The 23,579-nt window shown below is 41.9% G+C and overlaps 1 protein-coding gene across 1 annotated transcript in view; it reads left to right on the top strand.

Moving 5' to 3' along the window:
- Window positions 1-8,105: 8,105 nt before the first annotated feature.
- The window catches only part of pde5ab (phosphodiesterase 5A, cGMP-specific, b), a gene marked incomplete at its 5' end in the record, with an annotated part of 95,925 nt that continues 80,451 nt past the window's right edge, over window positions 8,106-23,579 (top strand). Inside the window, one exon of the mRNA XM_079810945.1 lies at window positions 8,106-8,292. Coding sequence (XP_079667071.1) covers window positions 8,288-8,292 — 5 coding nt within the window. The remainder of the gene's footprint in view (window positions 8,293-23,579) is intronic.

Below are 23,579 nucleotides of genomic sequence, written 5' to 3'. Positions count from 1 at the left end.
GGAGGACTCAACAGGGTTCGCCGATCCGGGGAACTCGACTGGAGCAGAATAAGCGCACGCATCCGTCTACCATAGGGAAGGGAATGGCGCAGCAAGCCGACACTAGAACGGGCACTTCGGTGTTACTGACTATGGGAAGTGAGCACACCGGAAGAAACCGGCTCTACATGGAGGCTATAGAATCTAGCGAACGTGTTAGGTGTCGCCCAGCCCGCAGCTCTACAAATATCTGTCAGCGAGGCGCCACGAGCCAGCGCCCAGGAAGAGGCAACACCCCTAGTGGAGTGGGCTCTTAACCCGAGCGGGCAGTGCACGTCTTGGGACTGATAAGCCAAGACGATGGCATCCACTATCCAGTGGGCCATCCTCTGCTTGGAGACAGCCTTTCCCTTCTGCTGTCCTCCGTAACAGACGAAGAGCTGCTCTGAGGTCCTGAAGCTTTGCGTTCTATCCACGTAAGTCCGGAGAGCACGGACGGGACAGAGAAAAGCTAGGGCTGGGTCTGCCTCCTCCGAAGGCAGCGCTTGCAGGCTCACCACTTGGTCCCGGAAGGGAGTAGTGGGAACCTTGGGCACATAACCAGGCCGGGGTCTCATGATCACATGAGAGTTACCTGGCCCGAATTCCAGGCACGATTCGTCAACCGAAAATGCCTGCAGGTCCCCTACCCTCTTGATGGAGGCCAACGCAGTCAGGAGTATTGTCTTTAACGACAGAATTTTCAACTCAGCTGACTGCAGAGGCTCAAAGGGTTCTCTCTGTAGTGCAGTTAGCACCATCGTTAAGTCCCAAGAGGGTATGGAGGGAGGACAAGGCGGATTTAACCTCCTCGCCCCCCTAAGGAACCTGTCGACCAGATCGTGCTTACCTAGAGATTTTCCATCTACTAGCTCATGATTAGCGGCGATAGCGGCAACATAGACTTTGAGGGTGGAGGGAGATAGCCTTCGCTCCAACCCATCTTGTAGAAAGGCAAGCACAGAACCGATCGAACATCTTCGGGGGTCTTCTCGGCGAGAAGAGCACCAATCGACGAACAGGTTCCACTTCAACGCATAGAGGCGCCTCGTAGAGGGGGCTCTAGCGGAAGTGATGGTGTCAACTACCGCTTGCGGTAGGTCACCTAGAACCTCTGCGTCCCGTCCAGGGACCAGACATGGAATTTCCAGAGGTCTGGACGCAGGTGCCATAGGGTGCCCCGTCTCTGAGTCAGGAGGTCCTTCCTCAGAGGAATGGGCCAGGGAGGTGCTGTCGCAAGGAGCACTAGTTCCGGGAACCAAGTCCGGTTGGGCCAATATAGAGCGACCAACAGGACTTGCTCCTCGTCCTCCCTGACTTTGCACAGTGTCTACGCAAGAAGGCTCACTGGGGGAAACGCATACTTGCGTTCTTCCCGGGGCCAGCTGTGGGCCAGGGCATCCGACCCGAGGGTTCCCTCGGTCAAGGAATAAAACCACTGACAGTGGGTCGTCTCTGGGGAGGCAAACAGGTCTACCTGTGCGACTCCAGATTAGCTGGACCGCCTGGGGATGGAGTCGCCATTCTCCCGGAAGCACCGGCTGACGTGACAGCTCGTCGGCTGCACGATTGAGCAGGCCCGGAATGTGAATGGCACGAAGCGACCTCAGATGCTTCTGACTCCATAAGGGGAGATGGCGGGCGAGTTGTGATATGCGACGAGAGCGTAGACCACCCTGTTTTTTGACGTACGCAACGGTCGCAGTGTTGTCCGTACGGACCAGAACGTGCTTGCCTCTGAGCGGCACTTTGAAGCGGCTGAGTGCAAGACGAACTGCTAACAACTCGAGGCAATTGATATGCCATTGCAGTTGAGGCCCCGTCCACAGACCCGAAACTGCAAGCCCGTTGTACGTGGCACCCCAACCCGTGGATGAGGCATCCGTGGAGACAACGGAGTGCCTGGACACTTGTTCTAGGGGAACTCCCGCCCGTAGAAACAAAGGGTCCGACCATGGGCCGAAGGTTTGGCGGCACCTCGGAGTCACTTGGACATCTCGGGACTCGATCGTGTAGCCAGCGTTGAAGCGGTCTCATATGAAGCAATCCGAGCGCCGTTACTGCGGCTGCGGATGCCATATGCCCCAGGAGCTTCTGAAAATGTTTCAGTGGTACCGCTGTCCTGCCTTTGAACGAATTCAAGCAGTTCAACACTGACTGGACGCGCGTCTCGGTGAGCCGATGGCGACCGAGTCTATCTCCATACCGAGAAAAGAGATCCTCTGTGTGGGACAGAGTTTGCTTTTCTCCCAGTTGACCCGAAGTCCCAACTGGCTGAGGTGACTGAGCACCTTGTCCCTGTGTTCGCACAACTGCTCTCACGACTGGGCAAGGATCAGCCAGTCGTCGAGGTAGTTGAGAATGCGAACACCATGGTCTCTCATGGGGGCAATGGCCACCTCCGCAACCTTCGTAAAGACGCGGGCGACAGGGACAGGCCGAAGGGCAAGACGCGGTACTGACATGCCTGTCCCTCGAACGCGAAGCGCAGAAAGGGCCGGTCGAGGGGAAACGAGAATGAAAGTACGCGTCCTTCAGGTCGATCGCTGCAAACCAATCTTGGGGACGGACGCACCTGAAGATGTGCTTCTGCGTTAGCATTCTGAACGGCAGCCTGTGAAGGGACCGGTTCAAGAATCGCAGGTCCAAGACCGGCCATAACCCACCGCCTTTCTTGGGTACAATGAAGTACGGGCTGTAGAACCCGAAGCTCTAGCCAGGCTTCCAGACACCGAGCAAGGGGATTAACCACAGACGTACCCGCAGCGGGGCAGCGACGCGGAATGCAGGGATCCGACTCGGACGGCATGGAGCGGCCCGAAGTGGGATCTGAGTGTGCTGTGCAACACTTACCTGCGTCCGCGGAGGGGGCGTGCGAGTGTGGGGAGGCCGCTTGAGTGCGTTCCCACAGCCGGCGCCCCCTGCTGGCGAAGGGAGAGGCGTCTGAGGGTGGCGAGGCATGGGAGCGTCGACCACTGCCAAGCACGCTCCCAAATGAAGGAGGGGCTGAGAGTGGCAAGGCTTTGTGGCATTGCGCACGGTCTGCCTCACCTCCTTCCTCAGCGGGGAACAAGAGTGGCGAGGCATAGCGTCGCGCACTGTTGTCCACGCACCGCTGAGAAGAGGGGAATGAGAGTGGCGAGGCTTTGTAGCGTCACACACTGCCATTCTCGCCCTCTCGTGGGGAGGGGAATGAAAGCGGCGAGGCTCTGTAGCGTCACACGCTGCCATTCCTGAACTCCCGAGACCCAGAGGTATTGGAACTGCTCTTTTTTTTTTTTTTTTTGGGTACCACTGGCTGTTTTTAACATCAGTGGCGGAACAGAATTACTAATGGTTTTCCACCCAGCCCTCCTCCGGGGAAGAACAGTTCCAGACCAAATCCGGGTCAATTGTGTTTCTGGACCAGGGTGGACATCGTCTAGCCAAGGGCCAGCGCTGTGCGCAGCTCAACCTCGGCTCAGAACTACCCTCGTGCACTAAGCAGGGCGGAGGTGGCCTGCCAGTGGCACTGCCACCCCACCGATGAGGGTAGTGAGAGAGAGGAAAACTTTATTCAGATTATGGCCCTATTGGTGTTCCATATTTTGGCACCAATAGTTCCACAATGCAAAAGCCTTCCAATGCACATCCGAAAAAAGGCAAGGGGCAGGCAAGGGGCAGGCAAGGCGATTTACGCGTTGCACTATGCCTCAGCCATCCGGGAAAGCATGGCTGTCAAGTATGAATCTGATTCAGCACGAGCGCCCACTATTACGGTGGGAATCTCAGCATCATCTTCATTTTCAACACATAACAGCCCTCTCTCCGATGCAGCGATTGACATCTGTCCTCTGCTAGAGCCCCAAATTAAACGCTAGGTCCCCTTTCAAGGACCAGCAATCCCATCTGTAAGCTACCAGCAGACACGTGAGACAGTGGGCGTGGCCGTGAGACGGCACACGGCGCGCAGAACACTCAAGCCCTTATGAAAAAGGCAAGACGAACAGCGCGCCGACATGGCTATGCTCTCATGAGAGAGCATAGACCACCCACGAACACAGTCTCAACATGCTTGCGATGCGATAGAGGAGTGAGGGGCCCACAGAGATGTGCGCGGCGGGGAAGCCTCACTGTAATCCTCAGGCCACCCAGGCTTATCAGCCAAAATAGTCCCCCCTCTGGTGCACCAGAAAAGAGACTAGATCGGGGTATAAGCGAAGGGACTCAACCCCGTTTGAGGCATCATAGTCTCGACCGCGCATCGGAGGCGCCGAGTGACGCGCGCAGAGTTGCCGTGGCAACCCGCGCTGTCACCCGGCAGCCAGACGGCACACGGCGCGCTGAACACTCAAACCCTCACGCGGAAGGTGAGATGACCAGCGCGTCGACGTGATCCCGTTCCCCTGAGAGAACATGGATCACCCACGACACAGTCTCAACATGTTTATGCGAGAGGGATCGTGGCCGTCAGGACAGGAAACAACCGCATCCAGAAACGCACGAGTGGAATGACGTCTTGAAAAAGACGCAGTGTCACACCCGTGTTGCTCTTTTGTGAGGAAACGCTCTTTAAACAGTGCTGAAGCACCCAGGGAAAGACCGCGGCAACACACAGGTGGTAAGTGCAGTCCTGTGGTGCACTCACTGAAACAAACGCCCTCACCAGACCGACAGTTGCTGTGAGAACAGCAGTTTGTTATGCTGATGCAGCGGTGAACATGCGGTCGCGCTGATTGTGCCTTTTCGCCAACACAGAGCGTCCTTTTCGTTCTCTGGAGCATCTCTCTTCGCAGATAGGCTCTCTTTTAGAAAAGCAGTCTTGCTTCATCAACGCCGTTCGGCTCCGAAGTGAATGACAGCGTGCATTCGCTCTCGCTTCCTGTTTATACCCGCGGCGCGGGACGGAGCGCGAGATGCAAATGGCCCATTGGCCTGTTCTCTATATCTCGAAGCTGATGGGGGCTCCCTGAAGTGATCCCAATTCGTCGGTACGTCCGACGTACGTCGAACGTGACCGACTGAATGGGAACTGTAATTAAATTACAGAAAAAATAAGAGTAATCCCTTTTCTTTACTTTTTCAAGGGAAAAGTAATTAAATTACATTAACTAATTACTTAGTAACTAGCTACACCCAACACTGCTTGTAGCCATTAAAACACGTATTTAGTTTCAGTTTAAATATTATAATGTTATTTTTTTTATTAAATGTACGTTGTGAGTGGGACACATAAGATGCATCGTCAGAAGACGGGGGTCTTCAAAAAGTTCAATAACACTGCAATAAGTTTTGTTTTGTTGAAAGCCTTTCTTTAAATTGAATTTCGTTTTGTATAAATTGTAGCTTAATTTTAATAAATATTTTATCAACCAAATTGCCCGGATTTAATAAATAATAATCAAATAACCTATAACAGACAATGACATGGAGGCAGCTGCGCTTGGTGAACAACGGCTTAAATGAACAACTACTAGAAAAAAGAAAAGAAAAACCTTTAGTCAGGGACAGCCCTAACTATTTCAGATAGCCTATATTTAATCCAGCATGTCACAAAGGGTTGAGCGCGCGGTGCTGAGCGGAATGAGCTTCAGAAATTAACGGGATCTCCAGAAAGGCGCTCTCTGGCCACTGGAGGAAATATTACCGCTCTTTCTACGCATACACCGCAACGGTCACAATATGACCTCATGTATGTTTTAAAAACATAATTCAACATATAAATAATACTTTTTAATGGGCCACTTAAAATGCTTATTACAAATAAATGATTCAATTCTAAAAATGAATAAATGTAAATGAACAAAAATTTGCATTGCATTTGCAATCCTTTGAAACCAGGGGGTGCTGCAGCCCCCCCCCCCCTATCCCCTATATATTGCACAGTCTGATCGTTCCCTATCCCCTATATAATGCACAGTCTGATCGTTCACTATCCCCTATATAGTGCACAGTCTGATCGTTCTCAATCCCCTATATAGTGCACTGTCTTATCGTTCCCTATCCCCTATATAGTGCACTGTCTGATCGTTCCCTATCCCCTATATAGTGCACTGTCTGATCGTTCACTATCCCCTATATAGTGCACAGTCTGATCGTTCTCAGTCCCCTATATAGTGCACAGTCTGAATCGTTCTCAATCCCCTATATAGTGCACTGTCTGATCGTTCCCTATCCCCTATATAATGCACAGTCTGATCGTTCCCTATCTCCTATATAATGCACTGTCTGATCGTTCTCTATCCCCTATATAGTGCACTGTCTGATCGTTCCCAATCTTCTATATAATGCACTGTCTGATCGTTCCCTATCCCCTATATAGTGCACTGTCTGATCGTTCCCTATCTCCTATATAATGCACAGTCTGATCGTTCCCTATCCCCTATATAGTGCACAGTCTGAATCGTTCTCAATCCCCTATATAGTGCACTGTCTGATCGTTCCCTATCCCCTATATATTGCACAGTCTGATCGTTCCCTATCCCCTATATAATGCACAGTCTGATCGTTCACTATCCCCTATATAGTGCACAGTCTGATCGTTCTCAATCCCCTATATAGTGCACTGTCTTATCGTTCCCTATCCCCTATATAGTGCACTGTCTGATCGTTCCCTATCCCCTATATAGTGCACTGTCTGATCGTTCACTATCCCCTATATAGTGCACAGTCTGATCGTTCTCAGTCCCCTATATAGTGCACAGTCTGAATCGTTCTCAATCCCCTATATAGTGCACTGTCTGATCGTTCCCTATCCCCTATATAATGCACAGTCTGATCGTTCCCTATCTCCTATATAATGCACTGTCTGATCGTTCTCTATCCCCTATATAGTGCACTGTCTGATCGTTCCCAATCTTCTATATAATGCACTGTCTGATCGTTCCCTATCCCCTATATAGTGCACTGTCTGATCGTTCCCTATCTCCTATATAATGCACAGTCTGATCGTTCCCTATCCCCTATATAGTGCACAGTCTGAATCGTTCTCAATCCCCTATATAGTGCACTGTCTGATCGTTCCCTATCCCCTATATAATGCACAGTCTGATCGTTCCCTATCTCCTATATAATGCACTGTCTGATCGTTCCCTATCCCCTATATAGTGCACTGTCTGATCGTTCCCAATCTTCTATATAATGCACTGTCTGATCGTTCCCTATCCCCTATATAGTGCACTGTCTGATCGTTCCCTATCTCCTATATAATGCACAGTCTGATCGTTCCCTATCCCCTATATAGTGCACTGTCTGATTGTTCTCAATCCCCTATATAATGCACAGTCTGATCGTTCCCTATCTCCTATATAATGCACTATATAATGCACAGTCTGATCGTGAAAAATGAACAAAAATTTGCATTGCATTTGCAATCCTTTGAACCCCCCCCCCCCCCCCCCCCCAGCACCCCCACTTAATAGATAACAGTAAGGCTAACATATTCAAACTAAAAGCCAAAAAACATCAATTTTTATTTCATGGGATAAGTACAATTTGTTATATATCTGATTAGTTCATGAAATGTTGACTTAAAGTCTCTTATTTTTAGTTTAAAAGAAGTAAACTAGTAAAATGGCTGGCCCTGTCCAAATGATGGTCTGTGGGTAATGAGGAGGCTGCAGATCTGCTGCTCTCCAGAGGCTGTGGCTGTTCTCCTGACGTGTTTACCAGATCTGTGCGGCCCCAGAGTCTAGTTACCTGGATCTGTTCAACTCAGTGGCACGAGCTGTTCCTGGCTGGGTCCCTGTTGCTTCATATTAGCAAGCCTCTGAGAGCACTTAATGACCGGGTGTGTTTTTGTGTCCTGGACAAGTGAACCTGAACCCTTTCCTTGCCATATTTCACCTGTGTGTGATGGCATAAGACAAACAGAGAGACATACACAAACCGCAACAGCTTTAATAAACACAGTAAATCAATGCCAGTGGATCTCTCAAACACAGGCTGCTAACATTCACACAAACACACCTGAATGTGATCGGTTATATATCGGATATCTCGGGTGGAGTGGGATTCATGAGAGAGAGAGAGAGAGAGAGAGAGAGAGAGAGAGAGAGAGAGAGAGAGAGAGAGAGAGAGAGGGGGGGGGAAAGTTTCTGGTGTATAACAGCAAGGGAGTAATGTAATGTTCAGCAAGCGCTCTCCATTCACTCCAATCCCAAAAAAGGACATAAATAAAAGCTGCTCTGCTAGAAGTCTCTGTCAAAGAGAGAAAGTTGGAAGAGGAGAAGGAGGCAGAGCGAGGAAAGGATACAGTTTTCACGGGAGATATTTCATCTGAAGACTCAACATGGGGTGAGCTGAAAATGTGTGATTGTGTATTAACCTAATGTCGGGTTGTGTTTATGCTAATGTGAGTAATGTATCAGTGTGGACGAGGTTCCAGCACTGCGAGGTGATTGATACACCTCTTGACATCTGTGTGTGTGTGTGTGTGTGTGTGTGTGTGTGTGTGTGTGTGTGTGTGTGTGTGTGTGTGTGTGTGTGTGTGTGTGTGTGTGTGTGTGTGTGTGTGTGTGTGTGTGTGTGTGTGTGTGTGTGTGTGTGCTGGTACTCCCTTATAGTTCACCAGGCCTTCTGTCAGAGCTGTAGATTATGTAACAACATAAAGAAAACAAATAGAGTTATTCTGTTTGTGATTTTCTTAGAATCATATGAGGGATATAAACTTTTTGTCAACTCAACCCTTCCAACAAGTTATTTTAAGTGTACTTAAGTAAAGTTCAAGTGTATTTTTAAGAATGGGTTAGTAAGAGCTGTCAAGTCAATTAATCGCATCTAATACAAAAGTTTTTGTTCATATAATATACTGTGTGTGTGTGTGTGTGTGTGTGTGTGTGTGTGTGTGTGTGTGTGTGTGTGTGTGTGTGTGTGTGTGTGTGTGTGTGTGTGTGTGTGTGTGTGTGTGTGTGTGTGTGTGTGTGTGTGTGTACATATATATATATATATATATATATATATATATATATATATATATATATATATATATATATATATATATATATATATATATATATATATATATATATATATATATATATATATATATATATATATATATATATATATATATACACACATTTTTAAGAATACTTTGTGTATTAAGCAAGTGGTACACTGATCGATTAATCGCATCCGAAATAAAAGTTTGTTTGCATAATATATGTGTGTGTTGTGTATAATTATGTGTATATAAAAACTTGTGTATATTTGATAAAAAAAATATTTATATATAAAATATTTATATTAATACATTAAATAAATGATATAAGTATATATAAACTCACCTAAAGGATTATTAGGAACACACACTAATACTGTGTTTGACCCCTTTCGCCTTCAGAACTGCCTTAATTCTACGTGGCATTGATTCAACAAGGTGCTGAAAGCATTCTTTAGAAATGTTGGCCATATTGATAGGAGAGCATCTGCAGTTGATGGAGATTTGTGGGATGCACATCCAGGGCACGAAGCTCTCGTTCCACCACATCCCAAAGATGCTCTATTGGGTTGAGATCTGGTGACTGTGGCGGCCATTTTAGTCCAGTGAACTCATTGTCATGTTCAAGAAACCAGTTTGAAATGATTGGAGCTTTGTGACGGTGCATTATCCTGCTGGAAGTAGCCATCAGAGGATGGGGACATGGTGCTCATAAAGGGATGGACATGGGCAGAAACAATGCTCAGGTAGGCCGTGGCATTTAAACCATGCCTAATTGGCACTAAGGGGCCTAAAGTGTGGCAAGAAAACATCCCCCACACCATTACACCACCACCACCAGCCTGCACAGTGGGAACAAGGCATGATGGATCCATGTTCTCATTCTGTCTACGCCAAATTCTGACTCTACCATCTGAATGTCTCAACAGAAATCCAGACTCATCAGACCAGGCAACATTTTTCCAGTCTTCAACTGTCCAATTTTGGTGAGCTTGTGCAAATTGTAGCCTCTTTTTCCTCTTTGTAGTGGAGATGAGTGGTACCCGGTGGGGTCTTCTGCTGTTGTAGCCCATCCGCCTCAAGGTTGTGTGTGTTGTGGCTTCACAAATTCTTTGCTGCAGACCTCGGTTGTAACGAGTGGTTATTTCAGTCAAAGTTGCTCTTCTATCAGCTTGAATCAGTCGGCCCATTCTCCTCTGACCTCTAGCATCAACAAGGCATTTTCTCCCACAGGACTGCCGCATACTGGATGTTTTTCCCTTTTCACACCATTCTTTGTAAACCCTAGAAATGGTTTTGTGTGAAAATCCCAGTAACTGAGCAGATTGTGAAATACTCAGAGCGGCCCGTCTGGCACCAACAACCATGCCACGCTCAAAATGTCTTAAATCACCTTTCTTTCCCATTCCGACATTCAGTTTGGAGTTCAGGAGATTGTCTTGACCAGGACCACACCCCTAAAGGCATTGAAGCAACTGCCATGTGATTGGTTGATTAGATAATTGCATTAATGAGAAATTGAACAGGTGGTTCTAATAATCCTTTAGGTGAGTGTATATATAAATGCAAATACTTCTTTAATATATATGTGTGTGTGTGTGTGTATTCAAAAATACATAATAATTATACTCAGTACACATATTAAGTAAACAAACATATTTTGGATGCAATTAATCGTGATTAATCGATTTGACAACATTAGTAGTAGCCTAAGTATTCTAATATCAATGTACTAGTACTATACTTGTAAGTGCACTTTCAATACTGCTTGTGACTAAATTGTATAAAAGTATACTTTTAAGTATATATTAAGTGTAACAGTAGTAAACTTTGAGTACGCAACTAGTTTATAACTAAGTTTTATTCCGTTTGTACTGCAACTATACTACACGTGAACTTATACTGAGAGTTTACTAGTTAAATACTTGTAGAACATTTTTTAGTTTATGAAGGTACACTTTGAAAGTAGTCGCCGTTGGTTAAAGGTGAGTGAAAGGATCTAAACACAGCAGTTTAAGACTTTATTTAACAAAACTCAGAACAAAACAATCTAGTAAAGCGTGAAGAAAACTCACAATTAAATGAAAGAAACCTGAACAAACAAAATAAACAACGAAATGAATCTCAGGTGTAAACGATGATCAAACAATAAGGAACCAAGGAAACGAACTCAAACACAGGAAACAGAACTAAACATGAGCAAAACCCTGAATATCCCTTACAGAAGAACTCTCTCAGTAGTTTTATACTGTCTTCATGTATACTTTACATGTGGACTCAATTTCATACTTATAGTTTACTATGAATATATTATTTTTGCTCTTTAGTATTCTACTATGTTCCTATTTAGGTATTCATTTTTATACTCAAAGCAAATATTTTATTCTGGCTGCATGCATTAATATTAACAACACTTGAGTGTGGGCAAGTTTCATTAACAAAGGCAACATTTTGAACAAAAAGCTGAGAAAATCAAAGGCAGAAATGGATTTATATGCTGTTTAATATTTGATGATCATGTGCGTCTATCGCTTGTTTCTGCTTCTTTATTCTCTCCTTATGCTGTGAGTAATTTGGTGGTTGGATTTTTTTTGCACTTAATTTTTTCATATTTGCCCATGTATTTCACTAACCGTGTTTGTGTTTGTCAAACCCTTACAGTGTTTTTAGACAATGGGACTCATTCATTAATAATTGCCTGGATTAATTAATATTTATATGCACAGGAGAACTTCTCCGTAAGCACGTTAATTTGTTCTTAACCCTTAAGCGCATACATCGGGTCTTTATCGACCCGGGACGTCTTTCACTACCCTCCCCCTCATTCGTTTTTTAAAGATAGACATTTACATTCTTAGTATTCCTCAATTAATTCATTATATACAAGAAAAAACTGTATAAAAGAATGCCTGTTTACCATTCCTTTTTTATTATAATAACTGTAAAGGTTCACTAGCAACCCGAGGCGTGTTCTTCAAAAATGGAATATTTGATGACTGAATAAGTGCGATTCACCTTTATTCCTCAAGGTGGCGATGTCTGATACACACTGATGAAGCAATGTTACACTCATAGTCAGCACAGGCAGTAAAAAACAAAAGAATAGGAAATATCATCAGCAAAACTCAGTGAAGTTCTAAACGCAGTCAAATATGAGTGTCACTGATGGTGGATCTGGTGAAGAAGCTGTCAGAGATCAGAATATTGATTATGAAAATGTTGAAGATGATAGTTTTGAGGATGATTGAGATGGTGAATATGAGCAGATGCTGACGAGGACAGTGATGATGGTGTAAAACGTCTGCTCAAACTGAACCCTGAACCCAAACAGACACGCACTCATCAGATCCGAGTGAGTCCCTGAAAACCATTTCAAACACAATAAACACATTTTATACAGATCTCTCATTAGCCAGCTGTAAATACAATTAACATAATATAATATAATACACCGAACAGGCATAACATTATGAAGTGAATAGCACTGATGATCTCTTCATCACCTGTTAGTGGGTGGGATATATTAGGCAGCAAGTGAACATTTTGTCCTCAGAGTTGATGTGTTATATACATATACAGTATAACTCATTTACAAATGCATTATAAATCGTTGATAAGAAGTTATAACTGCATGAATAAAAAGGTGACTTTAACGTAATACCTGCCAAATAGTGAGCCATTTTTACCTGCTTAATAAATTTATTTATTCACACTTATTTAACTCAAAACCAGATTCCTGATTTATTTCATGATGCAGCAAAAATAGACTATCATAGTAAGAATGAAGGGTGTAGTATTTGTAGTTTTCTCATTTATATATCAATGACTGCCACTTTTCTTAAAATGTTCCTTACCAAAAGTTGCTCCGATGATGTTCCACAAAAAGCTCATTATGCCTATCAACTTCTTGTTTATCAAAATTAAATTATCAAAAGAAAAAAACAATGAATTCCAATATTAGTGACTTGTGAACCTTAGTGTAAACATGTGAACCATTTATTAATAAGTTACGAACATTAATAACCTGTGAAAGTGAACCGTAATGTAAAGTGAACACATGTGAATCATGTTACTCATTAATAAATGGTTCACATGTTTTCACTTTACATTAAGGTTCACTTTCACAGGTTATTAATGTTTGTAACTCATTAGTAAATGGTTGATTTAAATAAGTGTGATTAAATAAATGTATTAAGCAGTTAAAAATGGCTCACTATTTGGCAGGTATTGCGTTAAAGTCACTCTTTTTATTCATCAACAATTTATAATGTATTTGTAAATGAGTTATTAGTAATACACAAAGACCTTTATGAACCCTTTATGAAGGGAACCTTAATGTAAAGTGTTACCGACATTTTTTGTGATTTCAGTTATTCCTACATTTTTTTTCCCGTAAATTTATGGTGATCCAGATTTGTTTGTGAAAAAGTTTGTATGCAGATTTTGCGCATGCTTATTGAATTGGACCCATTGTCCCTACTTGTATCAATTTCCTTCAAAACAACAACAACAGCAATCAACAAAACACAGAATCAAAAGCCACAGCCCTGTCCTCACTGCGGAAGATCTGGGTCATGTGTAATTTTAGCCGACATAAAACATCTGTCCCAGTCTGATAACATCCCTCTTCACCAACAACAGTCACCTTTTATTAAGTCTATATCTAAGCATGTCGTTCCAAACCTGATACTGTAGTTTTGTGGAAAATGAAAAGTAATCATTAGGCAGTTCTTGCCATAAAACAGGTCGTAGTTACAGTAACTGGTGCTGTGAAAAATGTCCATGCATGGCTGAGCTGTTCTTAATAAGATGCTGAACTCTGAGGTTTGTTTAGCTAATTGGGAAAGTGTTATTATGCAAAGGCATGAAGTCAATAGAGTTAAAGAAACAGTGTCTGCCATGCATCTCCACTCACTCTAGACTTTAACACAAGTTAGAGCTTTGTAAGTATTTCCTGCACTGGGTTGCCCAATGAACCATTTAACCCCATTTTAAAATGCTTATTATTATCGTTTGCATTTCCAAATCTACTATGGCACATATAAATGCATGCGTCATTTACAGTAGCAGACCCATTATGTGCTTAAAACACACTCTGAAGTTACTATAGACGAAACTGTCATTTCACACAGATCCCTTCAGAGGAAATCCAGTTTCCTCTGTTAGTATTTGGAGTTCCCCTTGTGGTATGGTGGATGTTTAAGAATTGCTTTATTTTTTTATTATTATTCTGAGTACTTGCATAAGTCACAGATTCCCACAGGACATCGAGCTGCAGAGCCAAGTTCTCATTGTGTTGATCTTAAATTTCCATTTCAAGGCAAGAGTTATTCCAAAGGCCTCTTACTAAAAATAAACCCACGAAGGGATGAGCAAACGCTTCGCCGAGAGCAGATTTGTTGATGGAAGCCGGAAAATGATTGAATTCTGAACTTCCAAATATTTGTCTTTAATATGAATTGTGTGTGGTATTAATGCATCTTTGTCTGGATTTCGGCTTCTCTGAGATCTGGAAAAAGTCATGTGTTAATAATATTTTCACTGTTAAACCATAGCCTTTTGGGCAGCTGCTTCAAGTTTGAGTCCTGTCTTAAGTCTTGTTCCCCTCTCTATATATTAAAAATGGATCAAAAGTTGTGCCACAAATGACGCACTTAAGCACAATGTACTCAACAATTTTGGTTTCACTTCATTTCGAAAGATCACTATAGACGTTCTACTAACTATAAGTAAGTTTGCAACTACATGTCAGCGCGCAGTCAGTAGAGTATAGACTGTCTGGTTAATATTAGTTCAAAAGTACATATTACCAAGTCAGGGGTAATTAAAAAAAAGCCTACACTGAGTTAAAAATAACCGAAGTTGGGTTGAAAATGGACAAACCCAGCAATTGGGTTGTTTTAAGCAAACATTTAACCCAACCGCTGGGTTAAAACAACCCCCTGTGGCCATGAAGGGATTGAACACCTGAACTCAGGGATGTGGAGGGGCGGCTCAATACTTCTGCTAATATAGTGTATATTTTAACATCAATTTTAATTAGTTCAAAATGTGGCTTTTTTCCATTATATTTTACTTCATGAATACAGTAATGGGCAATTATAATAATTCAATCAAATATAGAATTTTATCACCATCATTTGAAAAACATTATAGCATAACATCAACTTCTTCGAAGAATCATAGCTGTTCTTTGTTAGAGATTATTGAGTTCTTTCCGAAACATTTGTGTCTTGGGACACAATAAGTGATTAATTGTCTCAGGGGAATCTTCCATGTTCACTTTAAAACTCTGTTCCACTATTGACTTAACTCTGTACACTTGAAATTATATGAAACCTCTTTCCCTTTAATTGTGATGCAATACTTATGAGGTGTCTTATTTTACTTCAATCAAGATATAATAGAGAATTCCAGTAAGTATACATTTCAACATCCAGAACTTGTGAAATCTTTGTCCTGAAACTTAATACAAATAAATTCTTCAACTGTTTGAAAATAATTATTATTATTACATTCTAATTGCGTGTAAAACCAAATAATATTGAATAAGATCAACTGAAATGTTATAAATGAACAAATTCTGTATAATGGTATAAAACACCATCCTTTCTGATCAACTGTTAAACCCAAATAAATTTCTTTTTAAACCTATTCTCAAACATATTTATTTGTTTCTAGTTAGTAGAATGTCTAAAGTGATCTCTCGAAATAAAGTGTAGCCACTTTTCACATGACTGAAACTAATCATACTACAAAACACCATAGAATAGTGCCAAGTTTTAAAATCAGTTTTTCCCACAAAGTAGAACATAAAGACCTTCATTGATTCCATCTAAAATTAATGAATATATACACAGATCAGGCATAACATTATGACCACTGACATTGAACACTGATGATCTGTCGGTGGGTGGGATATATTAGGCAGCAAGTGAACATATTGTTTGAGGTGTTGACTTGGCCTCCAAATTTGTCCTTTAAAATAACAATCCGGAGTGATTTTACTCTTTAGCCTGTTAAGCCCAAAGTATACTTTGGCCATTAGTTCCTTGACAGTCCAAGGCTATGTTTTAATTGATAAATAGGTAGTCAGAGTTCAGACAAAGGTTTATATATGCTAGAGAGTTCAGTTACTACTGGAACTGCCAGTTTGCTCAGTTTCACATGATTATTAAACAGCACAAACTATTCAAAAGCCATATTCTTGTCCATTTCCACTTCACAGTTTTTTAACCCTCTGGGGTTCTTCGGGTCAAAAATGACCCGAAGCGTTCCATAATTTTTTTAAAAAAATCGTAGTTTCATCGGAATGGTCTGAAACTTGGTGACTTTATTGGTACTTGGTATATGAACACCCGAAAAAATTGGGGACAGGATTTGAAAAACATCTCTAAAACATCAAGAGTGCAAAACAGACAAAAAAAAACTCTCTCACACACACACACAAAAACACAATTAGCTTTTGGAATGGCACGCGTTCATTTGTGTGTGCGTGTGTTTTTGTGTGTATAAGTGTGTGTGAGTTTTTTTGTCTGTTTTGCACTCTTGATGTTTTAGAGATCTTCACTGTTGAGTCCTTTTTTTTCTGCATCCTGGCTGATTTGTAGATTGTACGCACAAAAAACTCTGTAGGGGACAGCAGGGACGAAAGTACCATTTTTCAGAAAATCGTAATTTTAAAAGATAATGTTTTAGACCGAGATATGTTTTTGCTGTGGCCAATAACTCACAAGTGTGGTCTATCAAGAGCAGGTGGTATTTTGTACAAATGTAGAACGACTACAGTATAATTTCACTTTGAACATAAGCTGCACATTGTTACTTTTGACCCCATCAGGTGGGACGAAAGTAACACAACAATACAAGCTAGATTTTTTGGTGCTACTATTGTTTTTATTAAACATACCTGACTATGACCTTGTTAATATGTAACTGCAAACATATTTTGTCCTTTATCTTTGCAAAAAAAATATTAAATTACATTTTCATTTTATATCTTAAAGTTCATCAAATGTTTCAAATGTAATATGACAGGACAAACTTGAATTGTTTAGAATATTTTTTATTTGCAATGTCAATCTATTTGATACATTTTTTCTTCAACAGTATGAACAATATAAAATTTTTATTAAATTATGTAATGTGCATAATATGCATTATATATATATATATATATATATATATATATATATATATATATATATATATATATATATATATATATATATATATATATATATATATATATATATATATATATATATATATATATATATATATATATATATATATATATATATATATATATAATAGCAGGACAAAAGTAACAAGTGTTACTTTCGTCCCGACAGGAAGTCCTGACATTTAAACACGATTTACTTTTATACTGAAAAACTCTGAAAAGACAAACCTTCAGGGTGTGTAACAGCACAAAATAACCTGTAGATTGATCATTACTGTGACACATAAAACAAGAAACAACTTGTAATTAGAAAAAAAAGTACCGCTTCATTAATTTACTTGCCGTACTTGAAAACTGCATTTCGGACCTAACCGCGGGAAACGATGGCGGAATCACATGATATTTGGCAGATCCGTCAAGGGCTGTTTGCTGAACATGCTGTCAGATCTTGAAATGCAAATGTATTCAGGGCTCGGAGAAAATCGCGTTGTTACTTTCGTCCCGTGTTACTTTCGCCCCGGTTCTCCCCTATTTTCATATTTTTGCCAATTTCCCATTCATTTCCTATGAGGGTCATTTTTGACCCGAAGGTTCTGAGTGTGATTTTTTTTTTTACGACCACTTAGACTTCTCAAATCCTGTCCCCAATTTTTTTGGGTGTTCATATACCAAGTACCAATAAAGTCACCAAGTTTCGGACCATTTCGATGAAGCTACGATTTTTTTTTAAAATGTATATTACGCAAGATCCACTCTAGTGGTAAAAATGTGCTATTGCGTGATAAAAATGCTCAATGTGTCCACCGGATGGCACCATCTCATCTAAAAAATTGCTTTCATGAGGCCTGGCTTGACTCTAAAATGAAATACAGCTTTAATAAAAAAAAAAAAAATTATATATATATATATATATATATATATATATATATATATATATATATATATATATATATATATATATATATATATATATATATATATATATATATAATTTTTTTATTATATTCAATGTGAAAAAATGGGTCATAATCATTGCATAAATATTAGTTATGGATCATAAAATTATCTCAAAACACCAAAAAAGTAAAGAAAAAATATTATTGAACAAAAATATATTTCATTGATTTTACTCAAATATTTTTTATCTTAATCCCGCCCTCCGGGTCATTTCTGACTTGAAGGTCCTGAGTGTGACCCATAAATGAAGAACCCCAGAGGGTGAAGATAGTCACTAAGCAGGTCATTCCACATGCTGAAAGGTTTATCTACTTCTCTGAAGAAATAAAGCAAGAAAATAACACGGCTGTCTCAGTGAATCTGTCCTTATCTCTCTTCACACACATTCTGTCTGGCATCCGCTGTCTCCCTATTTGTCAACCAGGCCCGACCTGGCTCATCATACCCCCCAGCCACTGCGGAGGATGAATATATGACTTGTGACATCTTGTATTGATGACATTTATTCATATTTTCTTCTCTATCTGGCATATTATGACGGTCACTTTCAATATTTGGGTGATTTTTCAAAAGCTCATCCTACTCGAGTGAATTTTCCACATTTCGATCTCCTCCGAAATGACTAATGGTGTTCAAGTCATGTCATAAAAAGATCATATTTACGAGTTGAGTGCACATGAACGGCACCACAAAGTCGTGAATATGTGTGGGATTTTCTTTAATCCCCGATCTGTACGAGTTTTGAGGTGTTGGTGAGAAATGTGCACAGGTGTTTGGGCTTTAATATAAGCTGATGCCTGCACAGAATACCAGAGCATTGTAAAACACTCACCTAAAGGATTATTAGGAACACACACTAATACTGTGTTTGACCTTTCGCCTTCAGAACTGCCTTAATTCTACGTGGCATTTATTCAACAAGCTGCTGAAAGCATTCTTTAGAAATGTTGGCCCATATTGATAGGAGAGCATCTTGCAGTTGATGGAGATTTGTGGGATGCACATCCAGGGCTCGAAGCTCCCGTTCCACCACATCCCAAAGATGCTCTATTGGGTTGAGATCTGGTGACTGTGGCGGCCATTTTAGTCCAGTGAACTCATTGTCATGTCCAAGAAACCAATTTGAAATTATTGGATGTAGTAAAGCTTGTTTGTACGGGAAGAAGGAGGCGGGAACCGGCGAAAATTCAAAATGTTTAATCAAAATAAAGACAAAATAAAATGGCGGCGACAGCCCCTCACGGTCGACTGCCGCCTACACACACACAAACACAAAATGAAAACAAAAAGGCTGCAGCCCCTTGCGGACGACTGCAGCGTGCACATAACAAAAACGTCCAGGCCTGGTCCTCTCTCGTCCCTCACTGTCGTCGCTCCTCCTTTATACTCCCTCACTCCTCCGCAAGGGCCGAGATCGCTGCGGCTCGCAGCTGGCGCTCATCCTCTCTGATGAGCGCCGCCTCGTCCCGCCCTCACGGTCCCTCGGCCTCGCTGCTCGCCACATTGGAGCTTTGTGACGGTGCATTATCCTGCTGGAAGTAGCCATCAGAGGATGGGGACATGGTGCTCATAAAGGGATGGACATGGTCAGAAACAATGCTCAGGTAGGCCGTGGCATTTAAACCATGCCCAATTGGCACTAAGAGGCCTAAAGTGTGCCAAGAAAACATCCCCCACACCATTACACCACCACCACCAGCCTGCACAGTGGGAACAAGGCATGATGGATCCATGTTCTCATTCTGTTTATGCCAAATTCTGACTCTACCATCTGAATGTCTCAACAGAAATCCAAACTCATCAGACCAGGCAACATTTTTACAGTCTTCAACTGTCCAATTTTGTTGAGCTCGTGCAAATTGTCGCCTCTTTTTCCTATTTGTAGTGGAGATGAGTGGTACCCGGTGGGGTCTTCTGCTGTTGTAGCCCATCCGCCTCAAGGTTGTGTGTGTTGTGGCTTCACAAATGCTTTGCTGAAGACCTCGGTTGTAACGAGTGGTTATTTCAGTCAAAGTTGCTCTTCTATCAGCTTGAATCAGTCGGCCCATTCTCCTCTGACCTCTAGCATCAACAAGGCATTTTCTCCCACAGGACTGCCGCATACTGGATGCTTTTCCCTTTTCACACCATTCTTTGTAAACCCTAGAAATGGTTGTGCGTGAAAATCCCAGTAACTGAGCAGATTGTGAAATACTCAGACCGGCCCGTCTGGCACCAACAACCAAGCCACGCTCAAAATGTCTTAAATCACCTTTCTTTCCCATTCTGACATTCAGTGTGGAGTTCAGGAGATTGTCTTGACCAGGACCACACCCCTAAAGGCATTGAAGCAACTGCCATGTGATTGGTTGATTAGATAATTGCATAAATGAGAAATTGAACAGGTGTTCCTAATAATCCTGTAGGTGAGTGTAAAATATAATATGTAATGATAAGATTTACAGTATTGAATAAAAAACGTAAAAAAGCGAAACACCGGATTCTTTGTTCTTCATTTACTTGCTGTATTCGTGTTGTTTTGCTGATGTCAAATCCTAACCCACGTCTAATCCAATCATCAGCTTAATTACATCAGCTTAATATAGTTTTGTAACGTGTTTGATTACACTTGTACAAACTAAGCTTCTCATCACTACTCAAAACAAGAACAGCATGAAACAACACTCATGGGATATTAGCCTGTATTTGTGTGTGGAAAGAAGCGTGACAAAATCTTGGACACCGCCTGAGGGAAATCAAGAGTTTTCACACGCCGAAATCAGCTCCTGCTTTCCATCCCTGAATGAGCCGCTTGCACAGAGGAATACCTGTACACCATCAGAGCAGAAAAACTCCTTAAACTGTCTTTCTGTCTTGTCTGCATGGTTTGTTTTTCGTGATAAACAGCAAATGTTGAGAACTCTCATTTGCCAGAGGAAATTGCCCTTGAAGGCAGATGAAGGACACGCTTAGGAAAATAATACATTGATAATCTGCATTATTCAACATAAAAACAAAGTTTAAAAAATGGGGTAACCATATAATAACGTTTGGACCGATAAATGTGTTCCAGATGTACTTCTATTGTTAGCAAAGACCTACTTCTCACCCGTTTTTACAGCTGTTTAAACTGAGGAGATGGTTATAAATCACAGAGATAATTGGGGATTTGACAAGCATCTTTCATAGAAGATGGATTGGATGTTGAACACATTTCCAGAGACAGCAAAGTCTAGAAGACATCCAACTGTTGTTCCCATTGGAAACAATGTAAAGACTCAATATCCAGAGTAAAGGCTTGTTTACACCAAAGACGAAAACTATAACAATTCAGATATAGTTCTAAAAAAATTCTAAATGTAAAAGAATAGCAGAGTACACAGCACAACTATAGGCCTTGTGTAGCCCCGCCCATTTTCCAACTATATGCCTTGTGTAGGCCCGCCCCTTTTCACAACTATATACCTTGTGTAGCCCCGCCCATTTTCACAACTATATGCCTTGTGTAGCCCCGCCCATTTCCACAACTATGTCTTGTGTAGCCCCGCCCATTTTCACAACTATAGATCTTGTGTTGCAAAAAAACGAATTTCAATGGCAATATTATAAAGATGGCTGTGTGCTTGTTTCTCTGGTGCATAAGGTCTATAACGATAACGAGACATGATATTGTTGGAATTACTGTCAGAAGAATTTTTTCCCAGCTGATGAATGATAAAAACAAATTCTTGCTTTTACGAGCTCAAGCATTTAAAGTGGCAGGCGATAAAACTGCAGCGCACTATAATAAACAGAGCGATAACGTTAATTTTCCTGGTGTGAACATGAACAGGAAGACAGGACATATCGATCGGCTCCTCGCCTTTTAAAAAAATAGCTAATAGTGTTTAGTTTATATCACATCTCATCCAGAGCCGTTGAGCTCAGTAAAGCAGAAGTTTCCTTCTAATCTCCTCCATATCGCTTTAAAATAGAGTATTCTGTGCAGAATTCACAGAACGGGTCCAATTTGTTTTCTGGTCTGCGTGACTCAATCACAAGATCCTCTCTGTGCTATCGTGTCTCTGGACCAATCGTTCCCTGTCCCCTATATAGTGCACTGTCTGATCATCCCCTATCCCCTGTATAATGCACTGTCTGATCATTCCCTATTCCCTATATAGTGCACTGTCTGATCGTTCCCTATCCCCTATATAGTGCACTGTCTGATCATTCCCTATCCCCTATATAGTGCACTGTCTGATCGTTCCCTATCCCCTATATAATGCACTGTCTGATCATTCCCTATTCCCTATATAGTGCACTGTCTGATCGTTCCCTATCCCCTATATAATGCACTGTCTGATCATTCCCTATCCCCTATATAATGCACTGTCTGATCGTTCCCTATCCCCTATATAGTGCACTGTCTGATCGTTCCCTATCCCCTATATAGTGCACTGTCTGATCGTTCTCTATCCCCTATATAGTGCACTGTCTGATCATTCCCTATCCCCTATATAATGCACTGTCTGATCGTTCCCTATCCCCTATATAGTGCACTGTCTGATCATTCCCTATCCCCTATATAGTGCACTGTCTGATCGTTCTCTATCCCCTATATAGTGCACTGTCTGATCATTCCCTATCCCCTATATAATGCACTGTCTGATCGTTCTCTATCCCCTATATAGTGCACTGTCTGATCATTCCCTATCCCCTATATAATGCACTGTCTGATCTTTCCTATCCCCTATATAGTGCACTGTCTGATCGTTCCCTATCCCCTATATAGTGCACTGTCTGGTCATTCCCTATCCCCTATATAGTGCACTGTGTGATCGTTCCCTATCCCCTATATAATGCACTGTCTGATCGTTCCCTATCCCCTATATAGTGCACTGTCTGATCGTTCCCTATCCCCTATATAGTGCACTGTCTGATCATTCTCAATCCCCTATATAGTGCACCGTCAGATTGTTCCCTATCCCCTATATAATGCACTATCTGATCGTTCCCTATCCCTTATATAGTGCACTGTCTGATCATTCTCAATCCCCTATATAGTGCACTGTCAGATCGTTCCCTATCCCCTATATAATGCACTGTCTGATCGTTCCCTATCCGCCATATATAGTGCACTGTCTGATCGTTCCCTATCCCCATATAATGCACTGTCTGATCGTTCCCTATCCCCTATATAGTGCACTGTCTGATCATCCCCTATCCCCTATATAATGCAATGTCAGATCGTTCCCTATGCCCTATATAATGCACTGACTGATCTTTCTCTATCCCCTATATAATGCACTCTCTGATCGTTCCCTATCCCCTATATAGTGCACAGTCTGATCGTTCCCTATCCCCTATATAATGCACTGTCTGATCGTTCCCTATCCCCTATATAGTGCACTGTCTGATCGTTCCCTATCCCCTATATAGTGCACTGTCTGATCATTCCCTATCCCCTATATAGTGCACTGTCTGATCGTTCCCTATCCCCTATATAATACACAGTCTGATCGTTCCCTATCTCCTATA

Source organism: Gobio gobio (genome assembly GCF_949357685.1).
Source record: "Gobio gobio genome assembly, chromosome: 2".
Taxonomy (NCBI): domain Eukaryota; kingdom Metazoa; phylum Chordata; class Actinopteri; order Cypriniformes; family Gobionidae; genus Gobio; species Gobio gobio.
The sequence above is the reverse complement of the archived record's forward strand: the minus strand, read 5'-3'. Positions and strand labels throughout refer to the sequence as shown.